We start from the raw sequence: 19,940 nt of genomic DNA, 5'->3' as shown, positions 1-19,940 counted from the left end.
TGATTAAGGGGTATGCCATAGTCGAAACATTTTCATACGACTTCCCAAAAGGAATAGAGAGCTCTTAACATTTAAATTTGTACTTAAAATATTCAAAATAAATGTTTCAAAGTGCCCCAAAAGGAAGCAAAAGTTCTGTTCTTTTCCCCCTTTCAAATGTGTGTGTGTGGTGGCGTGTGTGTGTGTGTGTGGGCGTGTGTGAAAATTTCAATTTCCTGCTGCGGTGGCAACACTCTGGCACACACAATCTCCCCGAAGCCCCCCCACTGACACCCTCTGCCACCAATTTCTGCCAATCAAAAGAAAACCCCCCCAACCCACACCACACGCCCAATCGATGGGCGGACGGACTGAATAAATTCTGGTGTGCAAGGAAATTAAACCAAATTGAAATTGTTTCGCACACACAATGCCCTTTAAGGCGTTCAGGGATCCCATCGCTCCCATCGTTCGTAAGCCCTTGGAAAGTTTTAATTCGCAATTGACATTTAGCAAGTACTTGGCTGTCGCTTCCTTAAGCCCGGCTCAAAAGCAGCAAAACAGAACAGCGAAAGGGGTGCGCACGGCCCCTTTGCACGGGTGCAGCAAAATTAAGGGGCATAAAAATAATTACAAAGTGCAATTATTAGCCTCGGATGCGGCATGGGGGGGAGTCAGCGAGACAGCGAGACGCTGCCAAGGCAAATCCAATTAAGTGAAAAGCAAGTGTAAGCCGATACTTTACCTGGCCCCGAGCAGGGGGTGGGCTGGGGCCCCCCTGTAGTTGTTAACTGTGGGTGGCAACTGAAGCTGTTGCTGACCTTCTCCTGTTTGTGCCCCACCCACCCCCACACTCTTTTGGGCTAGTGGATTTAGTCCTGCCTCTCTCCTGCTGAGGCAGCCAGCTGCTCTCCGTTCTTCGTTCTGCTTGTCTCCTTTTATGTTGCGCTTTTCTTTGCATTTTTCTCTATCGTTCCTTGGAAGCATAAAATGAAATTGGCCAACAAAAGCAGCAGCAATGGTAATAGTAATAATAAATAATAATGCTTAAATGTGTTTGCTAAAAGGCAGCAAGGAGTCTTTTGTTGCCCAGTTGCTGGAGCAGAAACTGGAGGCCTCCCACGGCAGTCCTCTTGCACTTGGACTTGGCTTACTTTTGTCTCCTGCGAACTGTCACTGCGTGTTGCACTTACAATGCGGATAAAGAGCGAGAGAGAGAGAGAGAGAGAGAGAGGGGAAGCAAGAGGAACGAGAAATGGTTACGGTGAAAGAGAATGAGATATTATGGGGTCAAGGGTTGCCGCATAAGTTGTTGGGCAGCAAAGTGGCCGAGCAGCATTGACCAGGAGAATCCCTTCTTCGTTCCCGCCCACATCCAAACATCCAATAACTTTTCATACAGCCCTCGTTTGCGTTTTTGTTGCCTCCTGTAATGAAAGGGAAAAACTGTTGCACCAGAGACAGAAGACACCCGCCCACAAACAGTTTGCTGCCGAGGAGAAAACTATTTCAATTGAGGTACGTAAATGAACGACAAGGACATGGCGTCATTTTCTCTCTCTCTCTCTCTGTCTCTCGCTGTCTTTGTCTCTGTTTTTTTCTCGTATATTCTTTGCTTCATTCCTCGTTTTTTTTTTTTGTGCCTCCTTTTCTTGTTGGATCGGATCTGTGTGAATAGCTGGAGCCGAGATTCCTCGTCCCCTGCCTTGCTGCCTGCTGCCTGCTGCTTTCGGTTTGTTTGCAGTTTAAATTGCACTATGAAAGGAATTTTTCACATTTAAGGATTCGTTTTCCTTTCGACTTCTATGCTGCTTCGATTCTCTGATTCCCTTCCCTTTTGGGGTGGGGTGTGTGGGGGTGCAACTAGGATAATATGTCAAGTGGCATAAGTCTGTGCATGGCAGCAAAGAGGATGGAAGGCTGCAGCTGAGGCTACCAACTTGTGTACCTGCCAATGGCATTAATAGTCTCGAGGCAAGTGTCAGCAAATCCCATTTCCCCCACCCGAAATGGATTTCTGGGTGCCGTCGGGGCTTAGATCCACTCTTAGTCCCTCTCTCTCTCTCTCTGTGAGTCAGGCTGCTAAAACAGCTGGGCCAAATAAGTGCCCGATTGGAAAGCAGTTGTCCAATCCACTGCCCAAGCCCCAGTATAAAAGGGTAAATCAAGTGGCAAACTGGCAGTCAAAGCCTGTGTCCAGCAGCATGTACGTAGCATTGCCATTCGTTCTCGGTGGGCTGTGCCTGTGGCTGTGCCTTCTTCAAGGTGGCCATGCCCAGACGCTGTCCAACAGCAGCACCATCCCGACAGACTACTGCCAGGAGGGCTTGTGTCCCCGAATGAAGCAGCACATTGCCTGCAGGAGCAATGGAGTAAGTGCTACATAAGGGATTCACGGCAAGATCTGCCATAAGCAAAACCTCTTTTAGCACTTTGGCAGCCAGTGTCCGCCGAATGCCACAGAGTTGCTCAATCTAAGCGACTATCAGGGCCTGATCCTCAGCGAGCACAACTCGCTGCGGAATGCCCTCGCAGCTGGAAAGGTCAGCAGCGATCTGCTGCCCATGCCCGATCGCATGGCCACACTGCAGTGGCATGCCGAGCTGGAGTATCTTGCCACAGTCAGTGTCAAGCATTGTGCGCTGCTGCACGAGCCCTGCCTCAACACCAGGGACTTTCCGAACTCTGGACAGAACATGGCCCTGATCCATGTGAACGCCAGCCTGCCCGCGGAGAATCGCACGGATGAGGTTTTGATCAAGGATTCCATCGCGCAGTGGTGGTCCCAGATTGCCAATGTGACCGCCGATCGAGTGCAGAAGTTCCCCAAGGCCAAGCTGGGAGTGTGGGTGATCCAAAACTATATAACTTAACTTGTGCGCCGATCACTGATTGGAGCACTCTTCTTCTTCGTCTGCTTCTTTCCTCCCCCCAGTGCCGTGCGTAACTTTGCTGTGATGGCCCGGGACAACAATAGCTTTGTGGGTTGTGCCGCACTGAGGTTTGTGCGTCGTCAGGCGGAGCACAACTTCCTGCTGGCCTGCAACTATGCCAGCAACTGTGCGGTGGATCGTCCCATCTATCGGGTGAAGGCCCTCAGCTGCCAGTCGGGCACCGATTCCAAGTATCCCTCGTTGTGCCGCACTGGGGAGCAGTATCCGGATGTAGTGCCCATGGAGGGCACCACCACCCGCCATTCGTGGGGCTAAAAGAGGCGTTCGAGGGTATGAACATTGGGGAGGGGACGGTGGAAGGTGGAAGGTGGCACACACACTCACAGTCTATTTAACATGTTGATTTGTGTCAGAATACGTGGTGGTCATATATCATCACCCTGGCAGACATCACCTGCAACATTCCCATCACCCATTCCATTCGCCAGCCTATATCCATCCACAGACCACCAGTCCCAGCCCCAGCACCAGCCCCATCCCCATCCCCATCATCATCTTCATCAGCATCTAAAATATGATACGCGTTGTTTTGTGGCACAAACGAGGCGACGCGTCGCGACGCAACGCAACGCGACGCGACTCGAGGAGACAAGTTGGCATCTAATTTTAACGTCAATATACAAAATGTGTAAGAACGTGTCTTCATCAGCTCGTAATACACCCATTCTGCCACCCCCACACACACTCTAAGTGCCTATTAATAATGTTGGGGCCCTGCAAAAAAAAAAAAAAAAAATAGAAGAAAAAACATAGAAAATGTTTTGTCCTCCCCTGCCGTTTATATTTTTGGTGCTCCACCGATTGTGGAGCGTCTCTGCTGCTGCTGCTGCTGCTGCCACTTCTATGCGTTTAATATGCCGTAACTTTGTCAAATCTGAGGCTCATTAAAGCAGCAAAAAGTAAAAAATAGCAGCGATTTTTTTGTTTGTTTTTGTTTTGTTGTTGTCGCCATAATTAATTTCATCCTAATGCGGGGGTCCACAGCACATCCATTGTGACTTAATTAAAATTCAACTAAAACTGGTAACATTGTAAACTTATTTCTATGGAAAATACACCAACCACACATATATTTTTTGCTAATTATGTTTTGCGAATTTCTCTTGTTCATTTTGACGTAATATGAAAATCACTCTGGTTGTTGTTGTTTGTTGTTTGTTGTTGCTGGGCTGGGGCGTTCATTAAAAGCGTGTAAAACTAATAGGGCCAACACATATTTTGAGCTGCTCATAAAATCATGAATGCGTGGAGCATAAATAAAAGTGAAATATAAAATTATATGAGCTGTGAGAGTCACATAAATTATGGACACATACCAGGAACATGACCAGCAACAGCATCAGCAGCAGGACCAGTTTTTGTTCGTTCTGGATGGGATGGATGGATGGGAAGGGTTGCTGTTTGTTGTTTGGCTCATCATTCGTTTTAGTTGGTTGATTTTTAATTGGCTAGGCGGATATTTGGGATAGTTTTGGTAATTGGCTTATTAGGGAAGCACATTTTACCCTTGATAACTTGTTTGGGAGAGAAACGATATCTGTAAAAAATAAATTATTCATCTACAAGCAGTGTAGAATTATCTGGTGCCTCTAGGCAGGCAACTTCTCTATTTCCCCCGTACTGTGGCTCATAATTAAATTAAATAGAATTATTTTTTCAGAACAAATTAATATTATTTGAATTTTCCAATTTGTCTTTTCTGTGTATCAAATATATATATCTGAGCAATAAAATAATGTTTCTTCTGTTGAATTTGCCCACACGGAAATTGTTTAAATTAACTAAAGCTCGAAAGCAAGTTGATAAATGGATAAAATAGATTATGTATATATTTGAGCTAATTTGTAACTTTAATACCGATAAGCGTCAGCTCCTTTTGAGTGCTCTTATATTATGTTTTCAATAGACTGGTCGTCTGTCTGTCCATCAGGCAGGCTGTGGCTGTGGCTGTGTCTCTAAAACGCTTCACAAATTTGATTGTGGAAATGATTTGATGATTTTGTGGCCTAGTGACACGAATTGGCCAAAATATAGAATTTGTGGCTGAATTTTAAACAAGTTAATGCGATTTTAGTTGCAAAACGAGCATAAATTATGCGAAGCGTGCTCAAAGATATTGCCACGCGCGGGTGTTTGGCCATTCTGAATGTTTAATGAGCACTCAGATGTGTCAACAGGCTAAATGGAAATTTATTTAATTATGATTCATAAGTCACAAAGCGGCTTACAGCTGGCAGAACATGCGGAATATGAAAAGTAGCCGCCCTCTCTGTCCATGGCCTTTGCTTTTCTTCGCCTTCGTCTTGGCATGGCCCATTCTGGCCGCATTCTGAATGTTTGAAGTGTTTCGAAGGACTCCGAGGCGGACTATGCGTAGGCCACGGACTTGTACATACATATACGCATCCAAAAAGGCAATCAAAACTTTTGTTGTTGCCCGGAAAAAAAGCGACAAAAACCAGACTAAAAACAACACACAAAATTTGGACAAAGCAAAACTTTTGATTTATGCAATTTGCGCTAAAAATACAAATCCATTTGATGATATTTTGCGTGGATCCACGGAATGGGGCGGCAGATGGGGGGGGAAATAAAATTTGGCCAAAAATTCCAATAAAATGGCAAAGTAGGCTTTGATTTATTTGTCCTTGATGGGTGGGGTTTTGCGATGCGATGCGATGCGAGAATTCCCCAAACAAGAGACTTGGCCACTTTCCCAGCAAATGTCAACCACCACCATACATGGGAGCATAATAAATGGGGCTTTGAGGCAAAACTTCCAGCCCGATCCGTGCTTGGGGTATCGTCTGTCTGTCTGTCAACCCAAATGCAAATGACCGACAAATATGCACAGCCATACAGCAGATGTAAGCAGATATATACACATATTCCTATGACCGCAGGCCATGGGCATTTTGGCCGCAAATTTCCACACAATTTACGAATGTGTTTGCTCTACGCCGGAGGAGATGTTCGGAGAACCGAACCGAAGCGTCAACCATTGCCGGATCATTTATTTTATAGTCCGTCGCTTTAAGTTATTTTTCTTCATTATTTTTTATGGGGCCAAGAGAGCGGCACTTTTGGCCAAACAAAACAAAACAATTGCCAGAAGGCATTTGACAATCAGCGTACGAACATCACACATACGCAGCGTAGGCCAGGACTTAAGCTCATTGCCAGAGACTGCGAGTGCGAGTGCGGCTGGCACAGTTCATTAGCGATCCCAGTGCCTTATTAATCCTCCAAGGAGATTGGACCCCACACAAAAGACAAAGGATATGGCTGTTGTTGGGCGGTTGTCATTAGAGCGCGTCCCGTTCCTTTTGGCATAAACACCAAATTAAGTTTTACTGTTTCATTTATTTTTGGCACTATATATAGCATGGAACGCATGGTATATATTATGTTTGTTTGTTTGTTTGCTTGGGCTTGTGGGACTATTTACTTTTACGGCCTTAACCACTCGCATAAGCCCTGTGGTCTGTGTAATTTTAGCTATAGCTCGTATTGGCATTTGATTGTTTGTAATGAGCTGCTCGGAGCTGCTTATGTGCGGGTGGGTCATCAACGGAATGAATAAAACATTGATCTCAACAGCCAGATAGCCAGTGGAATTCCGAAGTGGTTGTGACTGTAGCTGTGCGAGGGTCAGGCAGTGTCAGCTAATGGAGGAGTGATTAGGGTTATGCCAGGGCAATCAGAAATGTAGAAGGCCACATGACAGTTGGCTATATAATGCTATATAATCTGATGTTTGAGAATTTTGAATACTCTCCCCATTTTTTATAGTATAAATACAATTTAATTTGCCGTTTCTAGCTTAGCCTTAAAGTGCTGGCTGCACCATAAATATTGAAACTTTCTTAATGGAATTTTGCCCCGTTTCCTTTTTGTATTTGCATATTGCTTATACATATCCATTATTTATGTGCTCCAATTGATTATGAATTCATTTCATTTGCACGAAGAATTTTCCAAAAGAGTGTGAGCACACACCGGGGGGTTGGGGTTTGGTTTCCGATTAATTTCTGATTTAATTGTTTCGTTTGAAATGCGATTCCACTTGATTTAATTTAGTTGTGTTTTTTGTTGCGCTGTTTGTGCAGTTCATTTGTGCATGCGATTTTTGTTAATTTTTATCCACATTTCAATGGAAATTTTGAGGTTGAATTTATGGTTTTTAGGGGATGAGTGGATTGCCCTTGGTATGGTGTAGAGTGTTTGTGCATCATACATTTTTAATTTCTAAGCCAATAATCAAAACTGTTCAATGTTCGCTTTTAATTTGGTTTCTTTTGGTTTGTTTTCCCTGGCCACACGGCCAATTGTGCGGCAAACATAATTCAATTAAGGCCTGGCCAATGGATGCCACAACATACACACAGAAAACACACACAAAGAAAAAAACAGTTTGCTATCTAAGCGATGAGTCGGGGGGGATTAATGGGTGGCAAAGTGGCCGGCAAGTGGCGGCGCTACAATTTGTGCAATTTCCGCCTCTGAACAACATCAAACAGAAAAATCTCTCAATGGGAAAAACAGGAAAAAAGAGAATAACTTTCCACTCGTTTGATGTGTGAATTGCGCAAATATTTTTACCACAAAAAAAACAACAAAATTCTGCCCGCCCCAGACCTTTCCACTGAACATTTATCATGTTTACGTATTCATTTATAAGCGGGTTTTTATGGACACTTGTTAAAAATGGAAAAAAAAACAGACAAAACAAATACAAAAAAAAAAGAAGAAAAAAACAGGGAAATATTTTCATATAATGCGCTTAGCGGCCTCAACTCGGATTGGACGCGGATGCGGATCATCGGCATTTATTAGCCGCGCCAGTTGACTTACTTAATGGAAAGCGCAACAACATTTGGCGGGTAACAACATTAATTGACAGTTGATTCGCATGTCAGAGCAATATTTCCTTTTCATTTTCATTCGCAAATTCAATTAATTTTCAATTTATGGCCATTTAATAGTTGTCGTCCGCTCGTGCTTCTTCCTTTCTCCATTCATTCAGCTGCAGAATCTAATTAGCATTTCAGCCACGCCCACATGCAAGTTGCCTGCCTGCCTGCCTGCCTGTTGGCTGCCTGCTTGCTGGCTGTTGCCTGCCTGTTGGCTGCCTGCTTGCTGGCTGGCTGACATGACTGAATAGCAATAATTGCTTAAATAAACACCACGACAAATAAACATTAATAAACATCAGCGGGCGGAGTACGCTACAGCTGAAATATGAAATATGAATTATGGCAAGCCCAAGTCGCTGTGGCATGCAACGAATCGGGCGCACACGAAGCACTCGCTCGCTCTCTCGCTCAAGAAAACAGCAGTCGGAGTGTGTGGTGTTGCACGTATTTGCATGTTGGGCTGTTGGTCATTCACATTGCCAACTGGCAGTGCGTTTCAGCAATATAAGTACAGGGCTTATGTTCAGGCAATCGCCTCAAAAAAAAGGGAAGGCTCCATAAGCCTTCCATTTGGCTTACCTACGCCAGCCAATAATACAGTCCCTACAGTTGTGCCACGCACTGTGCACAAATAGACAGTGCGTGACATTCGGGCCGTGCGGGCCCATCCGGCGGCTCCCTCCGTACGTACAACAACAACAACCGGACTTTAACATGGAAAATATGCATTTTTAATCAGATGACAATATTGCTTCCCGGAAAGGCTTATACTATTGATTTTTTCCACATCAAGCAATTGACATACAAACCTACCCAGAGTCTACCTACCCAGAGTCTACCTACCCAGAGTCTACCTACCCAGAGTGAACCCCTGTGAACCCTGCACTCCTGTTGGATATATCTGTAGCATATTCTAATAGGCCAAATCAAACAGCGCTAGAGAGTCGGCAAATCAAATCGGAACGAATATTGTTAAGAAACATTTTCATTTCAGTTTCAGTCTGCGGCACACATTTGCATGCAAATGCTGACTGGATTAAGATCTGAATTCGATATGCCACAAGTCAAATACACACACAGTACATATACACTTATATATACATAAATATATATATACATATACTCTTATACTCGCATAGAAATGCTGCTTACAATATATACTGCTCAAGATATTCTCTGACATTTTGTGTGTGGGTGGAAAGTGGATGGGGCACGGGCCACACCAACTTACAGAACTTCTTCAATTACAATTTGATTTGCAAATGACACAGAGGGTAAGGCAACATGGCAAGAAATTGAAGTGGAAAACTTTCCAAGTCAAGAATTGTCAGCGAAGGAGGGGGCGGCAAACGACAACAGAAAGCAACAGCAAAAAATTCTTGGAAAATGTGACAAGTTTGAAGCGAAATTAAAATGTTTGTTAAAGGTTTCAAACTGATTAAAAATGAGTGAAAGCTCTCGCTAAAATATGTCCGACAGCAGTCAGGGAGTCCCCAAGCCAACCAAGTCCATAATCTTTCCCATCAACAGCGCTTCGGGCAATTGAATCCTTTAAGCCACCAATTTTTCTTCTCTTTTTTGTATATTTTTATACAGGCAATAAAATGTTGCAACAACATTAAAAGGGCGGTGCACACATAAATAAAAAAGTTGCTGGGTAAAAATTGGGTTAAAAATTAACTACACCAAATTTAAATCAACTGCAGGAGCAGGAATGGGGCCGGACCAAGCCCGGACGACTGTGCCTGTCAGCGAATCCTTCGGCAGCGGTTCGGCCGTTGGGAGTCGTAAAAAATCGACTCGCTGGGTCCGGCGCTGTCCTTCTGTCCAGCCGGAGAGGAGCTCGCTCTCGATGCCTGCCTGCCTGCCTGCCAGCCGTAAATAAAGCCCCGCAAACATTAATAACTCCCATTGGGTGTGTTAACAAGCAATGACCAAAGTGGGCACCTCCCAGCCCGTTTCGTAGGGTCTGGCTCTGGTTTGTTGTCGCTGCTTTCCCACTCTCTCTCTCTCTCTCTCTCTCTCTCCCCTCTGCGTCTCCCACTCCCTGTGCCTTCTCTTTGTTGCCAATGTGCATAAATTGCAGTAAAAATGGCGCAAAAATTTTACATTTTGTGGCTGAAAAACGATGTGCAACAAAAGGGAACAAAACGAAAATAAGTAACACGGGAAGCACGAAAAATTGCGCATACGCCAGGTGCACAGCCCCCCTCCCAGCACCAACCCCTCCTGTACGACCAGCAGGCAAACATAAAATGGTTGAATGATGAGACCCATGAAACATGGAAATGGAGGATGATAGCAGGGGAGGAGCGGAACCTAGGAAAGAGGGTAATGCATGTAAGACAATCATTTTGACAAGCACTCTACTCTGCCAGTGTTGCCACCGCACTGAGCTGAACTGAGCCCCCACCACGCCCGCCTCTTTGCCACGCGGTGTCTGTGTGGCTACGTTACTCATTGGCCCCGTCGCTTGCCTGGCTGCCTTCTGATTACTATGCACTTTGATACTTATCTTTAATTGAGGTAACATTCTGCATGCAAAAAAAAAAACGGTAAAAAGCGAACAGCAAAAGCTTCAGCTGAACAAAAGCCCTCCCTGTCTTGTCTGCCACGCTCCGCTGGGCACACTTTTCATATCCTCCTACCATCTGTCTGTCTGTGTGTGTCTATCTGTTGGTGTGTGTTTCGGGTGGGCAACGCTTTTGGTTTTGGGCTTAACTTTGAGTGGGTTTCAGTGTTGTATGGGGCACAACAACATCAATTACAGCAGATGTGGCAGATTCCGCTGTTAGATTTGAGCTGCGCAAAGAAACAGTTGCCGGCAAAATGAGCGAAGGATAATCGTGTGTGCATAAACAGCATGGTTCTATATATTTGATATACACAGAGAAGCTACAGCCAAAGGATCGTTGAACAATCAACAAATTAACATCATTTATTCACTCTCCTACTTCTTATAGGCAAAATTACAACCTGAGAGACAGTAACCTGTGCCTGAACTGTCAGTTAGTTAAAGCAAAGCAAAGCAGTAAGCATTTAATCAGCTTTTGGCTATGCGATTTGGCTGCTTGTTGGCTGCTTGTTGGCTGCTCGTTGGCCAACGATTCCAAGCTAAGCTTCTGTCCATTTTCCCAGCGAAGTTGAATTATATTCAATTTAGCTTGGAGTGGGAGCTCAGTGCTTATGCGTCTCTCTGTCCGGCTGTCTGTCTCTTTAAATATGTAACGAGCCAGCTGTGCCCACAGGAGTAGTTCAGCCCAACTTGGTTTCAATTAATCGTTAACCCTTTCAGCCCTGCTCACATCATTGTTGGAGTTGCTGCGGCTGCGGCTGCGGCTGCCCAGCGTTTGCTTTATAAATATTTAAGACCATTAAGCAGACAACGGCAATGGGAGTCCACAGTCCACACAAAAACACACACACAGAGGGAGAGAGAGAGAGAGAGAGAGGTAGAACGGGGGGAGTGGCATGCGTAATCCTGGCCACATTCAAACATGCAGCCAGCAGTAAGCGTTTTATGGCCATTGTTTCCTCGAAGCTTTGAGCCAAGTTCTCCGCCTCTCCCACTCCCCACTCCCCACAACGCTTCTTCTGCGACCAGGGGGCTGTAATCGTTATCGTAATCGTTATCGTGGCTGCCTTACCTGGGTCCATGTTCAGGGGGTGCAATTGTTTTGCCGTTAGTAGCAGCACTGCAGCACTTGTCTGCGGCGGATGCCAAGGCTAATTTTGCGTAAAATGAGAGCAGAGCCCCCCCCACCAACCCAGAGCCGCAGCACTCGAATCATGGCCCACAGGACACGTTGCATGTTGCATATATGCAAATGAACAATGAGTGGAGAGCCACTAACGGGGGAGGTCTGCAGAGAGCCTTTGGGGGGTCTGTGTCCTGGCTCCTGTGGTGGCTCGGGGCCAGTGCACCCGCAATGCGAATCAATCATAAATTGTCAACAGCTCCACAATCCACTTCACGGTGTGCCGGTCCGGCTTTGTTGCCTGACTGTGTCTGTGCCTCTGCCTCTGACTCTGGTTGCCCTCCCCCCCTCTGGGGAATACTAATTGATTTATTGCCCGGAATTAATTCTGTAACCGAAGCATTAATATTTATTGCACAAGTTTCGATTGTGACGCTGTGTGCCCAAGGGCGGTTTTCTGTCTCCATTGGAGCACCTTGACCTTTTAGCGGAAATTTGTCATGAATCCCGCTCTGTCGTCGCCGCTCTGAATAATTCGAATCTCGGCTCAGATTTACCTCGGGGGCGTTTTTTTGATTCACCTTTAAATTGCTTCTATGAATGAGTGAGGTGGCCCCCACCTCGGACAGAGGGCCAGCAGCAGCAGCCACAGCAGCACAAAGGCCATTGCTAACGAGTCCGTACAAACAATCTGCATGGGGGATGGGAGCTGGTGGATGGGTCTTTCGTCAGGTATTTGCAGTTTTATAAAAGCAATATGCATATCGTATGCCCAGCATGCCAATGCTGTAGCTGTAGCTCTGTAGCTGTGTGGCTGTGGCTGGTGCTGGTATTTGCATTCACTTTCCTGCAATGTTGTTTGCCTCCGACTGGGGATGAAACCCATCAAAGGCGCTTGTCGTGCTTCAGGGTTACAGCTTCAGCTCCAGCTTCAGCCCCACTGCATCTTATTTTAAGGTCTCTTTCTCTTGCTCTCTCTCTCTGTGGCAGCCACAAATTCGTTTGGCCAAGCGACATTTTGGCTTGGCTCTGAAAAGAAAAAAAAAATCAAACTGGTTGAGTTCTCCTCGAAATGAGCATTGAGCACGAGTTGAGCGAGAGGTAATGCCATTACTCGAGTAGCTGCCCATTGAATGCATTTTATCCCACCAAAAGTATCCTTCACTCTTTCCCCCCCCGCTCCCTCTTTCGCCCAGTGTGTGTGTGCTGCGGCTTGTGGCATGAATTCTTTTGGCTTTCAGGCTTGCTCGAATGCTGCAAATACTTATTTCAATTATAGGAAGGTTTGTGGTTATTTTCCAGAATTTTTCCCACATGAAATTGTGGGTGGAAACCCAATAGTTTTTATCCAGATTTCCACATATAAATTTCAGTTGAATTTCTAAGCTGTTTTTCCTGTGATTTAATTTTTGTATTTGTTTTTCACACACGCAATATTATTTCAGCTTCAAAATCGTTGACTGCTAAATCGTTCTGCAGATACCCGTTCTCCAATCCTGTTCCCCTCCCCCTCCCCTCATTCATTTTGGTAAATGGCAAAGTTTTATGAACAGCGCCGTTTGGGAGTCAGTTTGGGTTGTTGTTTGTTTTGTTTTTTGGTTTTTTAGTTTTTTGTTTTCGTTTCTGGGATTCCTTTTAGGCGGAAATGAAATGTTTGCAGTTTTACAGTTTTACCATTTTGCCGTTGCTGTTGCCGTTTGGTAAAGGGTTTTGTGCTAAAATCCACACAACCACCCAGCCCCACCCCACCCACTGGTTTGAGTGTGGGCTATAAAAGCTTTCTGCTTTTCTGCCATTCTGCCAAATGCTGACGACGACGAAGTCATAGAAAGTCGTCGTCGTCGCGTCGAGTAATTAGAAAATTAACCCCAACCAGCCGGCCATAAATGAAAATGTAACAACTGCCGCTGCAACGGGAATGGCAATGGGAATGGGTAGGGGGAATGGGAACAACAGAAACAACTAAGGGAACAACAACCAGCAGCAGCAGTACGTACTGCCACTCCACATGGTCCACACTCGGCGAATCAGCCAGCCATGGGCCCGCTCGAGCCAACTCTTCGCGCTCGCGCAGGCTTCGCATTGAATGAAAGACTACAAAAAAAAAACTAAAATATAAGTAGGAAAATTAGTTAGAGGCAACAACGACTGTCAGATGCCCTTCAGTTGCCTATTAAGTTTCTAGAAAATATGCGAAAAAATATCTAATTAAAGTCTAACATTAATTAAAAAATTTTAAAAATTAATAACAATAATAATAAGAAATAAATAATAAATTAAATTAAAAATTTCTTTCTTCCGTCTTTATATATATATATAATATAATATAATATAATATAATATAATATAATATAATATAATATAATATAATATAATATAATATAATATAATATAATATAATATAATATAATATAATATAATATAATATAATATAATATAATATAATATAATATAATATAATATAATATAATATAATATAATATAATTTAATTTAATATTTAATTTAATTTAATATAATATAATATAAAAAAATTAATTAATTAATTAATTATTACAATTTTAATATATATTTCGGTAGATAGCTTAACTTTGTAGAGATTAATTTTGTCACTTTCGGAAGTGCTGCCACAGACAGACAGCCCACAAAACTGCACTATATTAAACATTAGTATTTACCCTACCATTAAAGCAGGGTATCAATTGCACACAGCAACTCTGACCAAGTCCAAGTGCTAGTGCTGGTGGTGTCATCGCTTTAATTAAACAACGTGAAACACGTTAAGGTGCAGCTCAGTTCGGTGGCATTTTCATTTTTTCTGTGGCACATTTCGGCCACACTTAAGCTCAGACAAATGTGGCCGAGTGAGTGGAGGAGTGGAGGGTCCTTGTGGCGTCACCAGCAAGCAAGCAAGCAGGTGCTTGCCACATTAGAGTCAGCCATTTGCTATGACTTGCCACACTATTTTGCTCACACGAACACCAAGCTTCCCCCACATTTATCACTGCTCTCAACACACTCTCTCTCTCTCTATCTCTCTTGCTACTTTGCAGGACTGGCCGTGTGCTACCAGAGGCAATCTGTGAGCAGCAACAACAACAATCACAATCACAATAATGCCGACTCAAAGCCCACACACATGCCGCCATCGCATTATCCGCACGGCCACAAATGGAACGAGCCGTACTTTGATCTGACCATGCCCAGGAACATCACATCGCTGGTGGGCAAGTCCGCATATCTGGGCTGTCGTGTCAAGCATCTGGGCAACAAGACGGTGAGTTGGTGGTCGATGGTCAGTGGTCGACAACGGAGACACTTGCCTGCTGTATTAATAATAATCTTGATTTTTATTTACATTTAATAAACAAAGAGAGATCCGACGGAGTTCCCGGGGTCGGCTGGCTGTGGGTATTTGTGGCCACAAGTGTGGCAAATATGCCACCAAATGTCCACTTAGATGGCAGCCACGAGATAGTAGTCATCTCCGGCAGGATGCTTATTAAATTTGGTGCCAGTTTATTATGTAATACGTGACAACAGCAGACAGCCAGCTGCTGCTGCTGGCCATAACCAACTCCAGCCCTTGGATGGCGGCGTCACTTGATTCGCTTGCCCCAATTAAAGTCTCGTCTTTCAGCAGAACTCCCAGGGCGGCACTTTAAAAACCGCCCGCCAGGCAGCAAAGTGTTGCATTTCAGCAATCAAACTGAAAAGTGGTTGCCATAACAAATGGCAGTGGAGAGGGGCATGTGGCAGTCTGCCTATATCCTGTTTCCATATGCCGCAGCGTCAGAAATACTTTCCACGCACTTGCCAAAAATGTTTCCGCCTAGCAGCTTTGCAGCATGGGAAAGTTTGCAGGTGTTGGCAAGCCGAAACGCTGTGGCAACGTTGATTACGTTAAGCGATTTAGCTCCAGTCATGGCTGAGGCCGGGTCATAGATTTGCACATAGCCAAATCCGCTTCCGCAATCAGTAAACTACACACGGACAGCCCACAGAGGGAGACAGAGAGAGAGAGAGAGAGTGCGGCGCTCGGCCAGCAGTAAATTTATGACCAGACTGGGCACAAGTTTACTTTCGCCTCTTCCTTTTTTTTTTCGGTTCCTTCTCCTTTTTTTTTTGTTGGTGCTGTTATTGCAGAATTAGATAGAGAGACAGACAGATGGAAGGACAGACAGACAGACAGACAGAAGTGGAACTGCACAGATGGATGCCACATGGCAACACACAGTTGGCTGACTCTGACGCAGTGCCACTGCCACTGCCTCTGCCCTCTCGTCGCTGGTGTGGACTGTGTGTGTGTGTGTGTGTGTGTGCTATTGGTTAGACAGTTAGCCGCATAAACAAGGAGCCTCTGAACCAAAACTGGGCACCCCACCCTAAAAAGAAAAGGCAACAGCAAAAGCAATCCAACTCAAAAATTGTGCACAGGCATAAAATGTAGTGAGGGCAATGTCGACTGAATGTCGAAATGAAGAGGCAGCCAGCCCAGCCAACCCAGCCAGCCACTAAGAGAGGAAGGACTCAGTCAGAGTCACGGACCGAGGCATCCCGAGTATCATTTTCCGGGTCTCTCATGCGTTTAGCACACTAATTTCAGCTTGTATGAAACGATTCTAGATTGTGAGCTGCATAAATTTTGCTTGCCCCCCCCCCGCACAACGAGAACAAATTATAAACAACAAAAAAATACAAAATATGGAGACAACTTTTGGCCACGTATTAATGGGATTTTGTTGTTGTTGTTGTTGTTGCTGTTGCTTAGGTGGCCTGGATACGACATCGGGACTTGCACATACTCACGGTGGGCACCTACACCTATACGACGGATCAGCGCTTCCAGACCTCCTATCATCGGGACATCGACGAGTGGACACTGCAGATCAAGTACGCCCAGCAGCGGGATGTGGGCATCTACGAGTGCCAGATATCGACACAGCCAGTGCGCAGCTACTCGGTCAACTTGAACATTGTGGGTGAGTACAGTCGTCCAGTCATACAGTAGTCCATCAAGTCGGACTATACAAATATCCAATGGGGTGTGGAGCTTTCGGGGCTGAGCCTCGATATCTGCTGCATTTTTCAGTTTGGCTTCCGGCAGCGATGCGCTGCGCTACGCTGCGTATGCGTAATATACTGACGAGGATACGTAAAACAATCCATGCCTGTGGCATTGGGTGGTTGGGTTGGGGTTTGGGTTTCCGGTCTGGTCTGGGGTTGTTTGGGGAATTTCTTCTTTTTCTTTTTTTTTGCATATTCATGCAATTTGCAAGAGTGTAAATTATGCAGACTTGGCAATCGTCGAATATACAGGATACAACAACAATAAAAACAAACAAAAAAAACAGGACATGGAGAAATTTTTGAAATGCTTTCGGGTAGATTGATGGACTGAAAAACCGACGAGCGACGAGCCAACTGGCTTAACTCCAGCCCCACAAAAACAGATATTGATATTGACAGGAATACGCGAGTAAAGGTGTGGAGAAAAAATGCCACCAGAAATTCATATGGAAAATACATTTTATGTTTAAGTCCAGCAGTCGAATTTCTATTGAAATTATTTGTATGAGTTGAGTTTGTTTTAAGCTTAAAATAAAAACAGACATTAGACCTGACCTGAAAATACAACACACACAAAAAAGTTCAGCTATCGAGCTGCTAGCATTAATTATAATTATAATGGACGAGAGTGGGCGGGCGAGAGAGAGTTCTACATATATCTGATTTCTATTTCTAACTTTTTAAGTTAATTAAGTTTACCTTTTTCGGTTATAATTTATTCACTGATTTATTCACAGTTTCTATTTTTACATTTCATTTGTTTATTTATTTTTCTTTCCTTTTCGTTTTTATGTGTTGTATTTCTGGTTACCGATTTGGGGCCAGATCTGATTGATGCCGAGACCAGCAGCATGATGCAGCAGTACTACAATGATGACGCCTTCTATATAGCCGCCGATCGGGTGTATCAATCCAGCGATGATGAATTCGCTGGCATGTTTGGGCCCATCCAGACAGTTGCCGGTTTGTTCCTCCAAAGCTCTTACATACGCGTAGTATGGCGCATGCTGACAAAGTCTAACCGCAAGCCAAGCTAACCGATGTAAAAACCGGATGAAGACAGACACCCAGACCACACGATGGAGAAGCGTGAGATGAAGAGATAGAGAGCACGAAGAGAGACAGACAAGTGTGGCATAAAAAGGGTGGTTGGTGGTTGGGGATTGGGGATTGGGGGAAAGTGCTTGAGGGCTGCCATGCATGCATATTATTTTTTAATATTTTACAACATTTTCCGTGCTCAGGTTGTGGGCTAAAGTGAAAGTGAAGGAAGCCACCAGCCGGATTGGTTAGGTGTGGTACTCGGAAAGGCACGAAATGCGACATGGGAAATGGGAAATGGCAAACGGGGGAAAAAAAAAAGGAAAATCATTCGGGCACCGGGAGGAGTTAAGTGCTGCTGCTGCGCCTTGAGCGAACAATTTTCTGGCTCATGACGAACAAATTGCTTTCCGAGCAGCTTTTACCAACTAACTTCTGCCCGCTTGTTACTTGCTACTCCTCTTATTATTTTCCACCACTTTTCGCAGTTTTTCACTGCTTTTGCTCGTTCTGTTTTTTACCTTTTCCTTTTTTTTTTTGTTTTTTGTTTTTGTTTTTTGTGTGAAACTATTTGCCCCACCATTTTGATTGCCCAAGTGGTGGGCACATTTAATTATGCTCAAAGCGCTTGCAATATTTATGCTGCCAGTATTTTTTTTAGTCGTTTTTGGGCAACGTGCTGCAGAGATTGGCGTAGCGGTTGCTCCTGCTGCCACTGGGGCAGCGCTTCCCATTGAAATCGCCCGTCGCGTAGAGGCCCTGGTGGCGCGGGGGCTCCAGATCGTAGTAGCATATCAGCACGAATCGCACATTCCGATTGTCGTAGTGCTGGCCAGCGGCACAGCCCATGTAGGCGGCGCGGTCGTTCATGATGTTGCGTATCGCATGGGGCGCCGCTTCCGCGTGTATGCCCTTCATCAGGTAGACCTCGTGCAGCCACCGTTCCGTGAGACAGGTCACCTGCCGCATATTCGAAAGGAGATGCGTGGGACGCGGCTGTAGGTCGTCGCCGTAGTTGAATATGGGATCCGGAAAATCATCCGTGGCCACACACAGATCGTGCAGCTCACGCAGGCAGCGCTTCAGATGATATTCGGCCACCAGGGCCAGATAGATGTCCCACACCATCTCCGGCATGTGCTGGGCCTTTGGCAGGCCGCTGATTTCACCGCTCGCCACTCTCTGGCGATACATGTTGTGCATCGCCAACAGATACGAGCGGTACATTTCCATGTTGACCAAGCGGCGATCCCGCAGGCAGCTTTCATCGAATTTCTAAGTAATGGAGAAATAAAATAAAGGAATAAACAGAAGAGCTCTTCGAATGCTGCATGCTTACCATGCTGTTGTTGCAGCCCAAATGCGTCATGCCCTGGCATGCCTCAATCTCGCAAAAGTCTATGGCCAGGCAGCATCTTAGCCAGAGCCCGAAACTCAGCAGAACCAACTGCAATGGTTGCATTTCTGTGCCTGAAACCTATTTTGGTTAATGCATCTAAAGCTGCTGCTACAAGTGGTTTTTGTTAGGTGCAACAGATATCAGGAGTTGAGTTTTATGTTCCATGGCAGAAGTTTAAAGGAAATACCAATTACGAAACGAAAATTTACTGTTTTGTGTTTCTTTTCTGTGTGGAAACGGTAATAAACAGATTGCTGAGTGTTGAAAAATTTTACTTGTGAGATTAAGAGTGAGTGAGAATGTGAATGAGAAATACTTGCGGTTAATTACAGAGAGAGAGCAAGATTTCAGAGAGAGAGCAACATACAAGAGCACAAAGTGAATATTCTAATAAGGTGGATTTAAGGTTAATAATACTTAAGCAGACCTGCTTCAGCATGATGAAATTATACTTATCGGGGCTTATTTTACTCAGTACAACAGTTATTGGATGTGGAATGGAATGGAATGGATCACGCATGCAAACAATAACAAACGAAGAGTGCAGAACGTGTGCTATCTCTTTCTAGCGCTGGTCCCTCGCTGCGCTGTGGTGAGGACTTTTTCTTGGCTCTCAGAGAGACACGCGTTAGAAAGAGATAGCAATCACTTTGATTGTTGTTGTTTGCATGCAAACTGACAATCAGATGGTCCTCGAAAGAGAGCGCAAGTGATGAGACAACAGTTGCTTGAAAAGAAACTTAACAGCGTTCTCTCTATTTCGCTAGCTTCTCTCAATTCGTATCCACTGTTAACTCATGCCAGCTCAATCTGATCTCTTCTAGTCCAGAGAGCGAGTGTTCCACTCTTTAACAGCAGAATTTAACGGCGCAATAAAGTGAGACC

General features: G+C 44.8%; 3 protein-coding genes across 5 annotated transcripts in view; 2 read left to right on the top strand and 1 right to left on the bottom strand.

Moving 5' to 3' along the window:
- The window catches only part of LOC111070921 (zwei Ig domain protein zig-8), a 40,612-nt gene that overhangs the window by 17,993 nt on the left and 2,679 nt on the right, over positions 1 to 19,940 (top strand). For 2 of the 3 annotated variants that reach the window (XM_022361972.2, XM_022361973.2), the window contains exons 3-5: positions 14,599 to 14,822; positions 16,317 to 16,527; positions 17,441 to 17,578. In XM_022361972.2, coding sequence (XP_022217664.1) covers positions 14,599 to 14,822; positions 16,317 to 16,527; positions 17,441 to 17,578 — 573 coding nt within the window. The remainder of the gene's footprint in view (positions 1 to 14,598; positions 14,823 to 16,316; positions 16,528 to 17,440; positions 17,579 to 19,940) is intronic. The other variant, XM_022361978.2, reaches the window with a different exon arrangement.
- Positions 2,273 to 4,063, top strand: LOC111070922 (antigen 5 like allergen Cul n 1). Its single transcript, XM_022361980.2, has 3 exons — positions 2,273 to 2,351; positions 2,409 to 2,824; positions 2,915 to 4,063. Exons 1-3 carry the CDS (start codon positions 2,319 to 2,321, stop codon positions 3,186 to 3,188), a joined length of 723 nt encoding a protein of 240 aa, XP_022217672.2. The 5' UTR covers positions 2,273 to 2,318; the 3' UTR covers positions 3,189 to 4,063.
- On the bottom strand, positions 18,168 to 19,316 carry LOC111070925 (venom allergen 3 homolog). Its single transcript, XM_022361983.2, has 2 exons — positions 18,996 to 19,316; positions 18,168 to 18,931 (listed from the first exon to the last, which is right to left on the bottom strand). Exons 1-2 carry the CDS (start codon positions 19,116 to 19,118, stop codon positions 18,314 to 18,316), a joined length of 741 nt encoding a protein of 246 aa, XP_022217675.2. The 5' UTR covers positions 19,119 to 19,316; the 3' UTR covers positions 18,168 to 18,313.

The sequence above is a fragment of the Drosophila obscura genome, unplaced genomic scaffold (genome assembly GCF_018151105.1).
Source record: "Drosophila obscura isolate BZ-5 IFL unplaced genomic scaffold, ASM1815110v1 contig_208, whole genome shotgun sequence".
Taxonomy (NCBI): Eukaryota; Metazoa; Arthropoda; class Insecta; order Diptera; family Drosophilidae; genus Drosophila; species Drosophila obscura.
The sequence above is the reverse complement of the archived record's forward strand: the minus strand, read 5'-3'. Positions and strand labels throughout refer to the sequence as shown.